The 17,546-nt window shown below is 40.6% G+C and overlaps 1 protein-coding gene across 4 annotated transcripts in view; it reads left to right on the plus strand.

Annotated features, from left to right (window-relative positions):
• Positions 1 to 17,546, plus strand: part of LOC100561569 (fatty acyl-CoA reductase 1) — a 98,841-nt gene that overhangs the window by 18,750 nt on the left and 62,545 nt on the right. Inside the window, exon 1 of one of the 4 annotated variants that reach the window (XR_010006536.1) lies at positions 15,254 to 16,277. The exons of 2 other annotated variants lie outside the window; for them this stretch is intronic. Coding sequence is in view for 1 of the 2 variants with exons in the window: in XM_062981990.1 (XP_062838060.1) it covers positions 15,995 to 16,277 (283 nt within the window). In the remaining variant the exon portion in view is untranslated. Of the gene's footprint in view, positions 1 to 15,253; positions 16,278 to 17,546 lie in introns of those variants that run through there. One more of the 4 variants, XM_062981990.1, reaches the window with a different exon arrangement.

Below are 17,546 nucleotides of genomic sequence, written 5' to 3' on the forward strand. Positions count from 1 at the left end.
GAAAGCCAAACTCCCTAAAGGTTCCCAAGGGAAAACCTTCTATCCATTATCCCTTCGAGATGCCAAGCGGTTACTCCTGCAGAGTTCTTGTTTCTCAGATTTCTGGTGATGCAGATACTCCCTTCTGTTGAAGGACACATTCTCTGGGGAACTAAGAACATCTGGTTCAGTCATGGGAGTAATCTTTTCACTTTCTCTCCCATTTAAGGAATCATCCAAGCTATCAACAGCCGGCAGCTGTAATTGGAAAGAGTTCTGTGGATGAGGTAAAAAAATCAGTATAAGCTTCATCCTGGTCATAGTTCATTTCTGGATCAGGTTCAGAAGCCAAAGTTGGCTGGGGTATGACACACACAACCCCCCTGTTGCAACAGCGCCACTGCCTGCCAGTTTGTTTCTGAGCACAATTCAAAATGTAGGTTATGACATTTAAGCTCTTTATGGTTCAGCTCCAAGTTATTTGATAGATCATCTTTCTGTATGAATCTGTCTGGGCTCTAAGAAAGGCCCTTTTTTCAGGCCCACCACCATAGCAAGCATGACGTGAGAGACAAGAGAAGGCCTCTCAGTGGCTGCCCCCAGGGTCTAGAATTCTTTTCTTGAGGAGGCCATAATGGTCTGCCCCTCCTATCATCCAGGTGGCAGGCTACAACTATTTTTGTTCAGGAGGCCTTTGAAAGAAGAAAGTTCTTAAGAGTGAGCCAGGGTGGTGCTGTAGGGTATTTTGATAGTTTTAACAGTTTTGAAGGAGATTTTGACTGACTAATTTGTTTAATTCTATTTTTTTTTATTTACTTCATTTATATACCGCTCTTCTCACCCCGCAGGGACTCAGAGCAGCTTACATCATATATTTAGGCAATGTATATGTATGTTGTCTATGTATGCTGTGGATTTTAATATTCACTGTTTTTTAATGTTGTGAGCTGCTTTGTGTGTCTTAAAATTTTTAATTGATTTGTTATTATTAAAAACTTTCCATCTCCTCCATCCATCACCTAGACCAGGGGTCCCCAAACTAAGGCCTGTGGGTCGGATGCGGCCCTCCAAGGTCATTGACCTGGCCCCTCTCCTAAACTTTAGACTTAGGGTTGACCTAAGTCTACCTGGTCTTTGTTTACCTATGGTCTTATGAGATTGTCTAGATCAGGGGTCCTCAAACTTTTTAAGTGGAGGGCCGATTCACAGTCCCTCAGACTGTTGGGGGGCCAGACTATGATGAAATAGTCCAAAATTAGGATTGATATTGTTGTGTGCCTTCTAGTCGTTTCAGACTTAGGCCAACCCTAAGTCTAAAGTTGAGGCCAGAGGCCAGGTCAATGACCCTGGAGGGCCTTAGTTTGGGGACCCCTGATCTAGACGATCTCATAAGACCGTAGGTAAGCAAAAAGACCTCCAAAGACCATCGAGATGATCTCATCAGGCCACCAGAAGACCATAGATAAGGAAAGAGACCCTCAAAGACCATCTAGATGGTTTCATAAGACCATAGGTAAGGAAAGGGACCCTCAAAGGCCATCTAGACCATCTCATAGAACCATAGGTAAGGAAAGGGACCTCCAAAAGCCATCTAGATGGCCTCATAAGGCCGTAGCTAAGCAACAAGACCTTCAAAGACCATCTAGATGATCTCATAAGGCCATAAGTAAGCAAAGAGACCTCCAAAGACCAGGTAGACTTAGGTCAACCCTAAGTCTAAAGTTTAGGACAGGGGCCAAGTAAATGACCCTGGAGGGCCGTATCCGACCCCAGGGCCTTAGTTTGGGGACCCCTGGTCTAAATGGTCCTTGAAGGTCTCTTTGCTTAGCTACGGCCTTATGAGACCATCTAGATGGCTTTTGGAGGTCACTTTCCTTATCTATGGTCCTATGAGACCATCTAGATGGCCTTTGAGGGTCCCTTTCCTTACCTATGGTTTTATGAGATTGTCTAGATGGCCTTTGGGGGCCCCTTTCCTTACCGATGGTCTTATGAAACCATCTAGATGGTCTTTGGACATCTCTTTGTTTACCTATGGTCTTACGTTAGGGTTGACCTAAGTCTGATATGACTTGAAGGCACACAACAACAATCCTTATTTTTTACTATTTCATTATAGTCTGGCCCCCCAACAGACTGAGGGTCTGTGAATTGGCCCTCCACTTTAAAGGTTTGAGGACCCCTGACCTAGACCATATACTTCTTCTATATCTTTATCCATGAGTACAATTTTCTTAATTTGTGTACAATATTCAAATTGGCTTCATCGTTTTTTATCCATTCCATTTAAACTATCCATTTATCTTTGATTCTCTTGTTTTACCTTGTGTCTCAATCAAGATAAAACTGGGATGATGATGATGATGATCATCATCATCATTATGCCATTTCCTTAGAGAATTGATAATCCTCCACCCAGTCTTTAACACATTCCATCCCAATAGACGCAAGAACAACTGGATGGCATCATTGAAAGATGGCAATGGGTGATAAACATCAGAGATGTTGCATTGACGTAAATAGGAATACTATTAGAGGAAGATTGGTAATGAAAGTCTGTAAAGCTTCTTAACCAGCTTAGTGGAGTAACACTATTATAAGACAGGCATAAATATGCCGGTATTACTACATGGCAATAGGCTTTGGACACTTGACTTTTTTTGATCCTCATGGACATTCCCTGGGTATCAACTCTGGATCCTTATAACCAGTCTGCGATTAACTGTATTTGTCCATTACCACACCTGGGACAGTAGGAAAAGCTCAATGCTCAATGTAGGCAAGGATTTCCTGGTACGATGTTTATCATACTGTTCTGTAAACTTACTATGTTCCTCAGTGACAAATTCAGCGATAACAGACAACTGGTCTAGTCTTTCCTTCCAGGGTGAAATGGCAAAAGTCCTAAGGTGCATTATCAGTTCACATAAGGTGATTATGAGATCAGACTTTTATCTAACCTGGACAAGTCCCTGTGCTAATGTTTTTTGGGTGCTCTTGAATATTTTTTGGAGTCTCCTGAAGTGTTTGTGGTAAACATACAAATATTTTTCAGGAGAGGTGCTGATCCAGAAAGGATTCTCCTCAGCCAGGCAGTCTTTCCCCTTCCTACGTTATACCTATGCTTTGTAAGAATTCATAAACTGGGGTGCCAGTTGTTACAAAGGTAAAAGGAGCAGTGCCCCACTCCAAGGTTTCCCAATGTGGCTCCCAGGGGCTCTGTCACACACAGGTCTGCTATGGCACATAGGAAGCAACTTGAGAGCATAATTTTCTAAGGGTGAAGGTGATCTGCCCATTGGGATGTGGGCAGAACAAGAACGGTATCGGTGTTAAGGGTATCGGAGTTAGACACAAATTGTATATGTAGACCAGTAATTCCCAAAGTGGGCACTATCGTCCCCTGGTGGGCGCTGCAGCAATCCAGGGGAGCGGTGATGGCCACAGGTACATATATCTTTCTGTTTAATTGCTATTAAAAAAAATTTAAAAAATAATTTCCAGGGCACTGAGTAATACTTTTTATGGAAAGGTGGTGGTAGACCAAGTAAATTTGGGAACTACTGGTATAGACACTCAAAATAATTTCCCAGCTTAAATTATGAGAACACAGGAAGCCTCCTGTGTTCTCAGGGCTGTGCCTTAGGATGCTTTCAAGATGGAGCCAGGACAGAGCCTCGCCAAAAGTAGCCCTGTATTATGTGATGGGCTCTGTTTGGCTCCATCCTGGCTCTATCCAGGAAGCATTTTAGGACAGAGCCCAGACCTCAGATGATGAGGTCTTTAGTTAAGAATGGGGGTGAGACAAGAGGAAGTGAGAGAAATCTACCCCTCGGAAGGGAAATTAACTCCTGAAAGAGTTATCGTGAGGGAAAGGTGTCTCCATTGAGGCTTTATCACTAATCCTTGTTTCTACTATAAGCCATTTTTTGAAATCCAATTGTAACAGGGACAGACAGTGATGTGAAATCTTCTAAACAGGAGCACAGGTAGCAAAACAAACACCACTGTGGAGTTCATCCTTTCCTATGCTATCCGAAGTATATGTGTGTGTGTGTCTGTGTGTGTGTGTGTATATATATATATATAAGCTTTGCCTGGCCACGCATTGCTGTGGCTTATGGGAATCCTTTGTTGGCCAGGTGCAATAGCAGTGAATAGCCTTGCAGTCTCAAAGCCTGGCTGTTTTCTGGAGTAGCTGGAGCTTTTTGTTGTATGAACGTAGAGGCATGGATGAGGGGTTGTGCTGCCAAATTTAGTGTTTCTGGGATGTGTAGTTTTGTTTTTTTGTCCTAGGCCGAAATTTCATTACCCTTTTATATAGATAGACTAGCTAAGTTCAACAGGGACAAATGCAAGCTACTTCATTCGGCAGAAATAATGGAAATGAAAGATACAGAATGGGGGACGCCTGGCTTGACAGCAGTGTGTGCGAAAAAGACCTTGGAGTCCTCGTGGACAACAAGTTAAACATGAGCCAACAATGTGATGCGGCTGCTAAAAAAGCCAATGGGATTCTGGCCTGCATCAATAGGGGAATAGCGTCTAGATCCAGGGAAGTTATGCTCCCCCTCTATTCTGCCTTGGTCAGACCACACCTGGAATACTGTGTCCAATTTTGGGCACCACAGTTGAAGGGAGATGTTGACAAGCTGGAAAGCGTCCAGAGGAGGGCGACTAAAATGATTAAGGGTCTGGAGAACAAGCCCTATGAGGAGCGGCTTAAAGAGCTGGGCATGTTTAGCCTGCAGAAGAGAAGGCTGAGAGGAGACATGATAGCCATGTACAAATATGTGAAGGGAAGTCATAGGGAGGAGGGAGCAAGCTTGTTTTCTGCTGCCCTGCAGACTAGGACACGGAACAATGGCTTCAAACTACAGGAAAGGAGATTCCACCTGAACATCAGGAAGAACTTCCTCACTGTGAGGGCTGTTCGACAGTGGAACTCTCTCCCCGGGGCCGTGGTGGAGGCTCCTTCCTTGGAGGCTTTTAAGCAGAGGCTGGATGGCCATCTGTCGGGGGTGCTTTGAATGCGATTTCCTGCTTCTTAGCAGGGGGTTGGACTAGATGGCCCATGTGGTCTCTTCCAACTCTACTATTCTATGATTCTATGATTCTATGATTCTATGCCCGACCACGCGTTGCTGTGGCGAAGTATGGTGGTATGGGAAATAAAGTATTGAGGTATTCGTGGTAGTTAAGGTAAAGGGTAAATGTTTTCCCCTGATGGAGCTTAGCCTTCTAACTGGCAGCAATTGGATAAAAACAATTACAGTTGAGTCTCACTTATCCAACATAAACGGGCCAGCAGAATGTTGGATAAGCGAATATGTTGGATAATAAGGAGGGGTTAAGGAAAAGCCTATTAAACTTCAAATTAGGTTATGGTTTTACAAATTAAGCACTAAAACATCATGTTATACAACACATTTGACAGAAAAAGTAGTTCAATACATAGTAATGCTATGTAGTATTTACTGTATTTACAAATTTAGCACCAAAATATCACAACATATTGAAAACATTGACTACAAAAATGCGTTGGATAATCCAGAACGTTGGATAAGCGAGTGTTGGATAAGTGAGACTCTACTGTATTCCTTTCCCTCTAATTAGGCCCATTTATCTTGGATAAGTGAGACTCTACTGTATATATATATATATATGTGTGTGTGTGTGTGTGTGTGTGTGTGTGTATGTGTATGTGTATGTGTGTATGTGTGTGCGTGTGCTTTGCCCGGCCACGCATTGCTGTGGCTTATGGGAATCATTTGTTGTCCAGGAGGAATAGCAGTGCAGCCACAAAGCCTAGCCGTTTTCTGGAGTAGCACCCTCAATCAAAGAGCTGCTTTGAAGCCTGGCTACTTCCTTTGTTTGGCCAGACTGAATTGCACTGAATAGTCTTGCAGCTTAAAAGCCTGGCTGCTTTCTATATAGAGCATCCTTGCTAGGCCAGGTTGAATGGGATGGAGTAGCCTCATGGCTTCAAAGCCTAGGGGTTTTCACCTAGGGATGAAAAGCACTGAATAGCCTTGCTGCTTGCATGCCTGGCCGTTTTCTACCTTGCGGAATCCTTGGTTGGCCAGTTTGAAAAGCAATTAATAGTCTCGGTGTGGCAGGTATGAATGCTGCAATTATCCACCTTGATTAGCATTTAATGGCCTTGCAGCTTCAAAGCCTGGCTGCTTCCTGCCTGGGGGAATCCTTTGTTGGGAAGTGTTAGCTGGCCCTGATTGTTTCCTTTCTGGAATTCCCAATCTCCCAGCTTTCAGAATGTTGCTCTTTATTTACTGTCCTGGTTTTAGAGATTATATTGTTCTGTATTATTTATTATACCACAGTAACTATTTCATATTATATTTATAATCTTATATTATCTGCTTAGAAGTGGATTATATGAGGCCCCTTCTACACAGCTGTATAAAACCCACACAGAAGTGGATTATATGGCAGTGTGGACTCAAGATAATCCAGTTCAAAGCAGATAATATAAGATTATAAATGGGTAATATAGCTGTGTGGAAGGACCTTGAGTCTACACTGCCATATAATCCAGTTCAAATCAGATAATTGCATTTTATAGGCAGTATGGATCAGACCTAAATGGATTCAACCTTGGGCGCCATTTTGGCAGAGGGAGTTGCCAGGATACGAAGGGAGCAGGACCTAAAGGCAGCGGGGGGGCTAAAGGCAACAGAGCCTACCTTTCTAACTGGCAATTAGGGGGAGAAAGGCTCTTCCGCATCCTCTGTAATTTGGACTATTTTACTGGGGGTTTTTTTTATTGAAAGACATATCTTGGATGACTATGTCTTTTGTGGCCAAATTTGGTGTGATTTGGTTCAGTGGTTTTGTGGTATAAATAATAATAAATATATTTGTCACAACATGGGGGTTTGGCAAGTAACATGAGTCTGGGATCCTAACAGTTGTGTCAGAGTAGTCCAGTTTCTGACAAACATGAGAGTATCCAGGTTGGGGAACTCCGGAGTCAGTAGGCGGTGGCTCATGGGCCACCCAAGCATGGGCATGCATCCACCATCATTAAGTAATTGCAAGTTCATGGAGGCATGACAAGTGTACAATACGATAGGATCCTAGACCCATGTGGTGTACCAACCAATTGAGTTATAACCAATAAAGTTGTGACCTTTTTTCACCCAATACATATTTCTGTTTTGTTCATTGTGTGTGAAGGTCTCCTCTATGCTTACCTGGGAACAAAGGCTTCCAGAAGAGGCAATTCATCTACTTTGTGGACAAAAAAGTTGTACCCAGGGTGTTTGGAGAATGCAAAGCCCCCCCCCCCCCCCCAAAAAAAAATTACAGCCATCTCAGTGCACAGGAAGGGATTCTGTGAAGAATTTTTCAGAAGGATTCTCAACTTGGGGCCCCCAGATGTTTTTGGCCTACAACTCCCAGAAATCCCAGCCAGTTTACCAGCTGTTACAATTTCTGGGAGTTGAAGGCCAAAAACATCTGGGGACTGCAGGTTGAGAACCACTGGATTAGTGGTTTATAGGAATTGTTGACAAAAATGTTTGTGTTCTAGTGTTCATAGTCCATTCTACTACAGTAGAGTCTCACTTATCCAACATAAACTGGCCGGCAGAATGTTGGATAAGCGAATATGTTGGATAATAAGGAGGCATTAAGGAAAAGCCTATTAAACATCAAATTAAGTTATGATTTTACAAATGAAGCACCAAAACATCATGTTAGAGAACAAATTTGGCAGAAAAAGTAGTTCAATACACAGTAATGCTATGTAGTAATTACTGTATTTATGAATTTAGCACCAAAATATCACAATATATTGAAAACATTGACTCCAAAAATGCGTTGGATAATCCAGAACGTTGGATAAGCGAGTGTTGGATAAGTGAGACTCTACTGTATTTATATTTCATTTCAGGAACTTCCAATCTGAATGTGTGTTCTTAGTTCATTTTAAGTGTCCAATCGTATTCATTGACTGTCTGAAAACTAGGACTAGGTGTCCACTCGTTTGCATCATTGCAACTATCTCTTAAGTCATTCAGAAAGTGTGGCAATACAACACCCACTGGAGTTTTCACAAGCAAATGGCTTTGTTTAATATATTTAACTAGGGCTAGGTGTCCATTTGGTTGCATCATTGCAACTATCTTTTAAACCCTTCAGAGAGTGAAGCAATACCCACCCACTAGGGTTTTCACAAGCAAATGGCTTTGTGTAATGCATTTAACTTTAGCCATTGCCAACTCTAACCCTTCCAACTTTAAACATGTGCAGGCTATCTTAATTGGTTTTATAGTAGTTCACACTCATAAATAAGCCTTTTGTTATTTTTGTTGTATTGTAACCAAGAACCACAGAGCCTATTGTAGCTCAATACAGTAGAGTCTTACTTATCCAACACTCACTTAGCCAACGTTCTGGATTATCCAACTCATTTTTGTAGTCAATGTTTTCAATACATCATGATATTTTTGTGCTAAATTCATAAATACAGTAATTACTACATAGCATTACTGCGTAGTGAACTACTTTTTCTGTCAAATTTGTTGTATAACATGATGTTTTGGTGCTTAATTTGTAAAATCATAATCTAATTTGATGTTTAATAGGCTTTTCCTTAATCCCTCCTTATTATCCAACATATTCGCTTATCCAACGTTCTGCCGGCCCGTTTATGTTGGATAAGTGAGACTCTACTGTATGTGTGAATTTTCTTCATGTAAGCAAATAAAGTCATATTGTGTGATAAAGAGGATTGAAATTGAACAAGGTAACTGTTCTGAAATCTTAATCTTATAAATTGGACCGCTACAGTTTATAACTAGCTACTCACATCTGGAAACTTAGGAGTACTTTCAGGTGAGCACTTTTAGAGATGTGAAGGCCTAGGGGGAAGACGGGATGGAAAAATTAAGAATATATACATTTGTATTTTGTTCCCCTGCCCCAAGGCAAAACAAATTAAAGGAGTATGAGGATTGACAAAAACTGAACTGGGGAAAAGAAGAAGCTGAAAAAACATAAAGACTAAAATTCCAAAATATGTTCCTTTGAAATTATGAAAAGAAATGTTTAAGACATAGCGTTCTTATACTTACTCTCTTAAAATTATTTTGAAAAGCTCTATAGCAGAAATACCTTAATGTAAGACCATTTATAGTACAAGCAGTCTCTGACTTGCAAACATCCGACTTACAAATGGTTCATAATTAAGAATAGGGGTGAGACAACAGGAAGTGAGAGAAATTTACCCCTCGGAAGGAAAATTCTCTCCTGAAAGTCATCACGGGGAAAAAGTGTCTCTATTGAAGCATTATCACTAATCCTTGTTTCCACAACAAACCCAATGATTTGTTGGGACTGATTTATGTCTACAGCATGAGGATTTTAGATGAACGTATTTTTAACCATATGTTTTATATTTTTATATTATTTTAATTGTTTTGGAGCCCCGGTGGCAAAGTGCGTTAAAACGCTGAGCTGCTGAACTTGCAAACCGAAAAGTCGCAGGTTCAAATCCCTGGAGCGGCTTGAGCGCCCGCTGTTAGATACAGCTCCTGCCAACCTAGCAGTTCGAAAACATGCAAATGTGAGTAGATCAATAGGTACCGCTCCGGCGGGAAGGTAACGGCATTCCATGCAGTCATGCCAGCCACATGACCTTGGAGGTGTCTACGGACAACGCCGGCTCTTCGGCTTAGAAATGGAGATGAGCACCAACCCCCAGAGTCAGACATGACTGGACTTAACGTCAGGGGAAAACCTTTACCTTTAATTGTTTTAATTGGATTTTCATTGCTACCCTGTTTCCCCTAAAATAAGACATCCCCAGAAAATAAGACCTAGTAGAGGTTTTGCTGAATTGCTAAATATAAGGCCTCCCCCAAAAGTAAGACCTAGCAAAGTTTTTTTTTTGGAAGCATGCCCGCCAGACAGAACACGAGAGTATGCAGGATTGGTAAATGTACGTACCATAAAGTGTTGTACATGGAAATATTGGTAGTAACAAGAAATTCTTGATAGGATTCACAGTTTGTCTGGTTATGCTGGTTTGTGATGACAACTACTGTACAGTATATAATAAATGTTTATTTTTTTGTTCAACAATAAATGTGAATTCTTCTTCATGGAAAAATAAGACATCCCCTGAAAATAAGACCTAGAGCATCTTTGGGAACAAAAATTAATATAAGACACTGTCTTATTTTCGGGGAAACACGGTATGTTTTAATTATGTGTAGGCATCCATTGTTGCCAATTGTGTACACCGCCCTGAGTCCCTTCGGGTGAGAAGGGCGGGATATAAATGTTGTAAATAAATAAATTTTTCAAAATCCAATTATCACAGGGACAGAAATTGAGGTGAAATCTTCTGAATAGAGTCACTGACAGCTAAACAAATACTATATTATTACTATTGATATTGTTACTGTTGTATAAACCTTTGTTTTAACTTCTGTTTTATCATCTTCTTGTGTTTTAAACTATGTGAATTGTTTATGTATTTGCGTTGTTACTTTTGTAACATTGTGAGCCGCCCCAAGTCCCCACAGGGAGATGGTGGCGGGGTATAAATAAAGTTTTATTATTATTATTATTACAAGGGCGTTAACCCCTATGCTATCCAAAGTTAAATATATATCTCTGGCTGGAGTTACACTTAAACAATGCACCTGTTCTGACTTAGGGCCCATCAACACAGTACCTTTGTCCCAAGAACTCCCAGTTCAAAATGGAAGGTGGCCAAATGACGCCCCCTAAAAATGCAGGAGAAATCGCTACAAAGTCCAAAAAAAGCGAGTTTTTCAGTTGTGGAAATATCCCAGTTCTGGCTGGAAAATGTGGATCTCTGCATGTCCTTACACTCAGAAAACACAGGATTTTTTTATTTTGGTTTGTTCCTGCATTATACATGTTGGTTTCTGATTGGTTGTATCCTAAAAACATGGCAACAGTTGACTAGAGAGCAAGATATTGGCAAGATAAACTTCGTCCACACGTTTAATGAAGTTTGTGACATACAAACAAAGGTTTTGCCATGTGATCAACTTTCCACATGTTTTTATGATAAAAGCAATGAGGAACAGACATATATAACCCAGGAACAGCACCCCGTAGTTTCCAGGCACAAGTACATGCCAAACTTGTCTGTACAGTTGGCCACACAGCCTCTATAACCCAGGAATGGAACTTACTGTATACAATGACTTACATATTTTCATCTTAAGTTTATTTTTAAAATCTCAGAAATTTCCACCAGACATCCCACAGCGGCCATCTTGTGGGCTGCAAAATCCCAAGACAAAGCAGCAAATGTGGACGACAGAGGTAGAAATCCCGGGACCAATAGGTCTGTATGTGGACCTCACAGGTCTCAGGTTTTTTTGTCCCTCACTACAACCTGCAATTTCGTGCTGTCTGGAAGCGCCCTTTCATACAAATTCAACTTACAGATAAACCTATAGAACCTATCCTGTTTGTAACTTGGGAACTGCCTGTATAAAATCATTGCATTTCCTTGTCTTGGTTTATGTGTCTTAGAGTGCGTCTACACTGTAGAATTAATGCAATTAATTAATGCCATGATTCAGGCTCAATCTGCTCTGGCCATTACATGCAGTTTCAAACCGATATTGAAGAAAGAAGGGTTTTAAAAAATTACATGGAACAATAATGCCTCTTTTAAAATGTACAAAATTGTAAACATTTTATGCCTAACAATATATATGCATCACATGTGTTATGTTGTCAGATTAACAGTGTTTTCCAACAAATTTTGTAAATTTTTCAAAAATCTCATTTTTTTTTCTTTAAAAACCCACCATATATTGTTGTTGGTTTTTATTCATAGCTTCAAAACATTAGAGGATTTTTATCTCAAAGAAAGGTGAGGTGATCACTGATTATGTAAGTGGATAAGAATGATTCCTATTTTCCGCCCAGGCTACATACCAGTCTGTTGCTCTGGTATGCCTAGTCCCATAGGATTTTTGTGGTCTAGCAAGTATTACAGATTTGTTTCTACTCCTCAACCTCCTACGTTTGAGAGGAAGTGTGGTATAGCAGATAAAAAGTTGTATTTGATTAGGCCACATTTTGGTTAATAACACAACTTGACTCTAGAAACCACTGAGCACTCTATTAATTTTTCCTAGCCTGCATGAATCATTTTAAAGAGTCTGAAGTGAATATCTATGGTATCTTCAGTCTCATCATTTTTTTCCACATACATTATGAATTTCCTCGAGGAGAGAGGGCAGGATAGAAACAGAAATAAAATTTTTATATGAAATATGGTTTGCCTTACGTTTTGCTGTTTTAAAGATTATATCATGCTTATGTAAACCTTCTCCCTTTATTTTTGAAATGTATTGCAAGAAGCCATTATCATGGATAGCGTGGAATAATTACAACATACTGGGATCATCACTTTTGCTAGCATACTTCTCGGGATTTGCACAAAATGCACCAATTCTTACTGTGCTCCCACTTTGCCTTGTAACTCCACCCTCCGCTGCTCTGTAATTTTTGTGTAATTTTTTAAAAAGCAATTTACAGCTAAATGTAGTAAAAAAATAAATAAATCCACAAATCAATTAATTACTGCTTTGGGAATAGCAATGGAGTGGAGAGAGTGGGAAAAAAGGAGACCCCTGCCCTCTGATGTTACTTCGAGTGCCGGTATCCTGGTGCTGAAAAAGAATGGGCTCATTGCACCAGCTAAAGGATAATAATAATAATAATAATAATAATAATAATAATAATAATAATAATAACAACAACTTTATTTTTATATCCCGCCCCATCTCCCCGAAGGGACTCGGGGCGGCTTACATGGGGCCTTGCCCGACACAACAGTATAATAACAACAGCAAAACAATAAAACAAATATCCCAACAATAAAACATCAGCATCAATAAAACAGTCATAAAAATCCACATACAGCATAAAATGTTAAAGGATGGGAATGAGGTACAGCCTGAAGGTTTTCCTGCCAATAGAAGAGGATGGATTTATAATGAACAAGAGGCAGACCGGCAACAAGATGTGTATACCGTGTTTCCCCGAAAATAAGACAGTGCCTTATATTAATTTTTGCTCCCAAAGATGCACTAGGTCTTATTTTCAGGGGATGTCTTAGTTTTCCATAAAGAAGAATTCACATTTGTTGTTGAACAAAAAAAAAAAGAACATTTATTATATACTGTACAGTAGTTGTCATCACAAACCAGCATAACCAGACAAACTGTGAATCCTATCAATATTTTCTTGTTACTACCATTATTTCCATGTACAACACTTTATGGTACGTACATTTACCAATCCTGTTTGCTCTGGTGTTCTGTTTGGCGGTCATGCTTCCAAATAAAAACTTTGCTAGGTCTTACTTTCAGGGGAGGCCTTATATTTATCAATTCAGCAAAACCTCTACTAGGTCTTATTTTCTGGGGATGTCTTATTTTAGGGGAAACAGGGTAGTACCATACAATAGTACAGTGCACACAAGCTTTTAATGAATGAGAACATTGATTTCACATGGTCTGGACTAAGATTTACATATAAGGACTTTGGACGACTGGATTTTAACTTGGATATGTTTTAAATTTTGTATAATGTGCTTTTATTTTTAATAGTATCTGCTTTTATATGAATTGTTGTTTTGTACACTGTTTTTAGGCATTGAATTTTTGCCTATTTATTGTAAGCCGCCTTGAGTCCCCCCGGGGAGAAAGGCGGGGTAAAAATGATGTAAATAAATAAATAAAAAATACCATACAGTACCATAGGATGTGCACAGTACCATACAGTACCATAGGATGTGCACAGTACTACGGTACAGTCTCACTTACACTTATCCAGTCTTTGTGTTGTCGAAGGCTTTCATGGCCGGGATCACAGGGTTGTTGTATGTATTCCGGGCTGTATGGCCATGTTCTAGAAGTATTATCTCCTGAAGTTTTGCCCACATCTATGGCAGGCATTGTCAGACGTTGCCTCACAACCTCTGAGGATGCCTGCCATAGATGTGGGCAAAATGTCAGGAGAGAATACTTCTAGAACATGGCCATACAGCCCGGAATACATACAACAACCCCTATCCAGTCTTTGCTCATCCAATGTTCTGTATTATCCGATGCAGTCTGTCTCCCGCCCGGATCTACAGCTGTTTCTCTAGGCAGCAACATACAGTGGGCCTCTCTGCCCACCGGATGCTGGCTGGGAGGGGCAAGATGCAGCCAGTGCAGACTTTTCCCATCAGGCACAACGTCCAGCCTGCACTGGCTGCGTCTCACCCCTCCCAGCGGGCGCCTAGCGGAACTAGCTCGGGCTGTGGCGCAGGCTGGAGAGCAAGCCAGCTGCAACCAGCTGCAATGAATCACTCTGACCAGAAGGTCATGAGTTCGAGGCCCACTCGGAGCCTATGTTTGTCTTGTCTTTGTTCTATGTTAAAAGGCATTGAATGTTTGCCTATATGTGTAATGTGATCCGCCCTGAGTCCCCTTCGGGGTGAGAAGGGCGGAATATAAATGCTGTAAATAAATAAACAAATAAATACCTACATTGCTGCAAATTTATGTTACAGCTAGGCAAAGGAAGGAAAGCGCTCAGTAAAACAAAGCAGTTACACTTCCCAAACAGCCCCCTTATTCACTTCCTGTGGACAATATTCACACGGCAGCCCCAACTTTGGGAAGTGGGGACAGTATTTCAAACAGCTGTTTCTCTAGGCAGCAACACACAGCTTTTCCTTAATCCCTCCTTATTATCCAACATTTTTGCTTATCCAACATTCTGCTGGCCTGTTTATGTTGGATAAGTGGGACTCTACTGTATATAGTCATAGGACATGCGCAGTACCATACAGTACCATAGAATAGGCATAGTACTATACAGTACCATCGCATGGGCACAGTACCATACATTACCATTAGACGTGCACAGTTTTGTACAGGACCATAGGATTGGCATAGTACCATACAGTACCATACAAACCTGCTTCAGTGTTGGTTTCCCAACTTTGTGCGATAAAGTCCTTTGTGAGTAAACTTGATCATGTGGAATGTTTTTCTCAATGTACTACTGCTCACAAACAGAACTTGATAGGGTTGTTGTATGTCTTTCGGCCTGTGTGGCCATGTTCCAGAAGTATTATTATCCTCTGAGGATGCCTGCCATAGATGTGGGCAAAACGTCAGGACATAATACTTCTGGAACATGGCCACACAGCCCAAAAGACATACAATAACCCTGTGATCCCGGCCATGAAAGCCTTCGACAACACATAGAACTTGATAGATTCCCATGGTGAGCAATAGGCAAAAGAATGGCAGTGACAAGAGGAAAAGAAAAGGGAAACATGCCAGGAGTTGTCTGTATGAAAAAGAGAGTGAGAGCTGATGTCAGGCAAGGAGCATTAGTAGCTTAGGAAGAGCAACAAGACATGGGCTTCAGAAGAGAGCTTTATTTTCAAAAAGTATAAACTTTGGGGGTAAACAAATGTTTTAGGTAAATGTAGTTAAAAGGGGGCATGCTCACCGTTTTAGTGGGAGAAGATTCCTCTCATCTTCATGAGACCTATTCCATTCTGTTTCTAGACAGTAATCTGTCACTACAAACTATTCACTATTAACGTTCAGCTATTAACTGGAGAGTAAAATGCACCTTTCTAGATGGTGCATGAGAGTCACCTGGACAGATAGTCCATTTCCTTCTTGCTACCCTGAAGGAGCCCCGGTGGCAAATTGTGTTAAAGCACTGAGCTGCTGAACTTGCAGACCGAAAGGTCCAGGTTCAAATCCCGGGAGCAGAGTAAGCGCCCGCTGTTAGCTCTAGTTTCTGCCAACCTAGCAGTTCGAAAACATGCCAGTGTGAGTAGATCAATAGGTACCGCTCCGGCGGGAAGGTAACGGCACTCCATGCAGTCATGCCAGTCACATGACCTTAGAGGTGTCTACAGACCACGCCGGGTCTTTGGCTTAGAAATGGAGATGAGCACCAACCCCCAGAGTCAGACATGACTGGACTTAATGTCAGGGGAAACCTTTACCTTTACCTTACCCTGGAAATGGAGTCACATGATATATGTTTCTTAAAAAGGACTGTTGTTCTGTTCCCTCCCTCCTACTATGCCCTGCCCTGCCCTGCCCTTCCCTGCCCAGAAGACCTTTTCTTCTGGGAGGTCCAACCTTCCCTGCTCTGCCACAGTTTCTTCACTGTGCAGAAAGGATTGCTGTCTCTCAGCTCAGCACATCGGACATCACAATCAGATTCTTCCACAGAGAACAACCTGACCTGGGGTGAGTAGGTTCACAACTCTTTCCACCTGCCACATCAGTGGAGCTCTTTGCTACCCAATCTAACAGAATGATTTGGTTTTTCTCTAGCTACAATTCCAAGATAGGACATTCTTTTAGGATATTGTTACTGGGTGACAAGTTTCTGAAATGATTAGTGACCTGTGGGGAAACTTCTGCACTACATAAAAGTTTGGATTAAGTAAAAAAAAAAAAAAAAGTAAAAGTAAAAAAATACTCTAAAAACCATAGCATAAGCAAAGAGAGTTTACAGCAGATTATACATGTTGTTTTCAGATGTAGCCAACATAATGCAATGCGCCTAAAGTCTATTACATTGTCTCTCTAGATCAGGGGTCTCCAAACTAAGGCCCGGGGGCCGGATGCGGCCCTCCAAGGTCATTTACCTGGCCCCCGCCCTCAGTTTTATAATATAATATTTTTATATCATTTTAAATAATGTAATGTATATACATATAATATTGATAATAATGTTATAATTTTATACAATATAATATTAATAATAATACCATATAATAATATTAATTATATATTACATATAATATTACAATATAGTGGTATAGTTCAATATAGTAATATATAATGCTAATATTGTGCTATGCTAATAATATATATTGTATGTACATACAGCTGCTCTGAGTTCCCTTCGGGGTGAGAAGGGCAGCATATAAATGTAATAAATGTAGTAAATGAATAAATAAATAATTTTAGAGTTAGGCTTGCCCAAAGTCTAAAATGACTTGAAGGCACACAACAACAACAACAACAACAATCCTAATTATGTTGACAATCTCATTGGCCAGAAGCAGGCTCACACTTCCCATTGAAATCCTGATAGGTTTATGCTGGTTACAATTGTTTTCATTTTTAAATATTGTATTGTTATTTCATTGTTGTTGTTGTTTTGTACTACAAATAAGACATGTGCAGTGTGCATAGGAATTTGTTCATTTTTTTTTTTCTTCAAATGATAATTCGGCCCCTCCACAGTCTGAAGGATTGTGGACCGGCCCTCTGCTTTAAAAGTTTGAGGACCCCTGCTCTAGATGGTTCAAAGAGTTGAAGTATGCCAGGTCTATGGACACAAAAGATGTAGTTCAGAGGATTTGATGGAACAGAGAGCAAAAAACAGCCAAAGAAGTTGCATACTGCTTTAGGCAGTTCTTCAGCCACCTCAGCATACAGGGAAGGGTTATGTAAAAACATTTCTTAGAAAGATTAGTATCTTGTAAGAATTATTGTCCAATATGT

Source organism: Anolis carolinensis, chromosome 5 (assembly GCF_035594765.1).
Source record: "Anolis carolinensis isolate JA03-04 chromosome 5, rAnoCar3.1.pri, whole genome shotgun sequence".
NCBI lineage: Eukaryota > Metazoa > Chordata > Lepidosauria > Squamata > Dactyloidae > Anolis > Anolis carolinensis.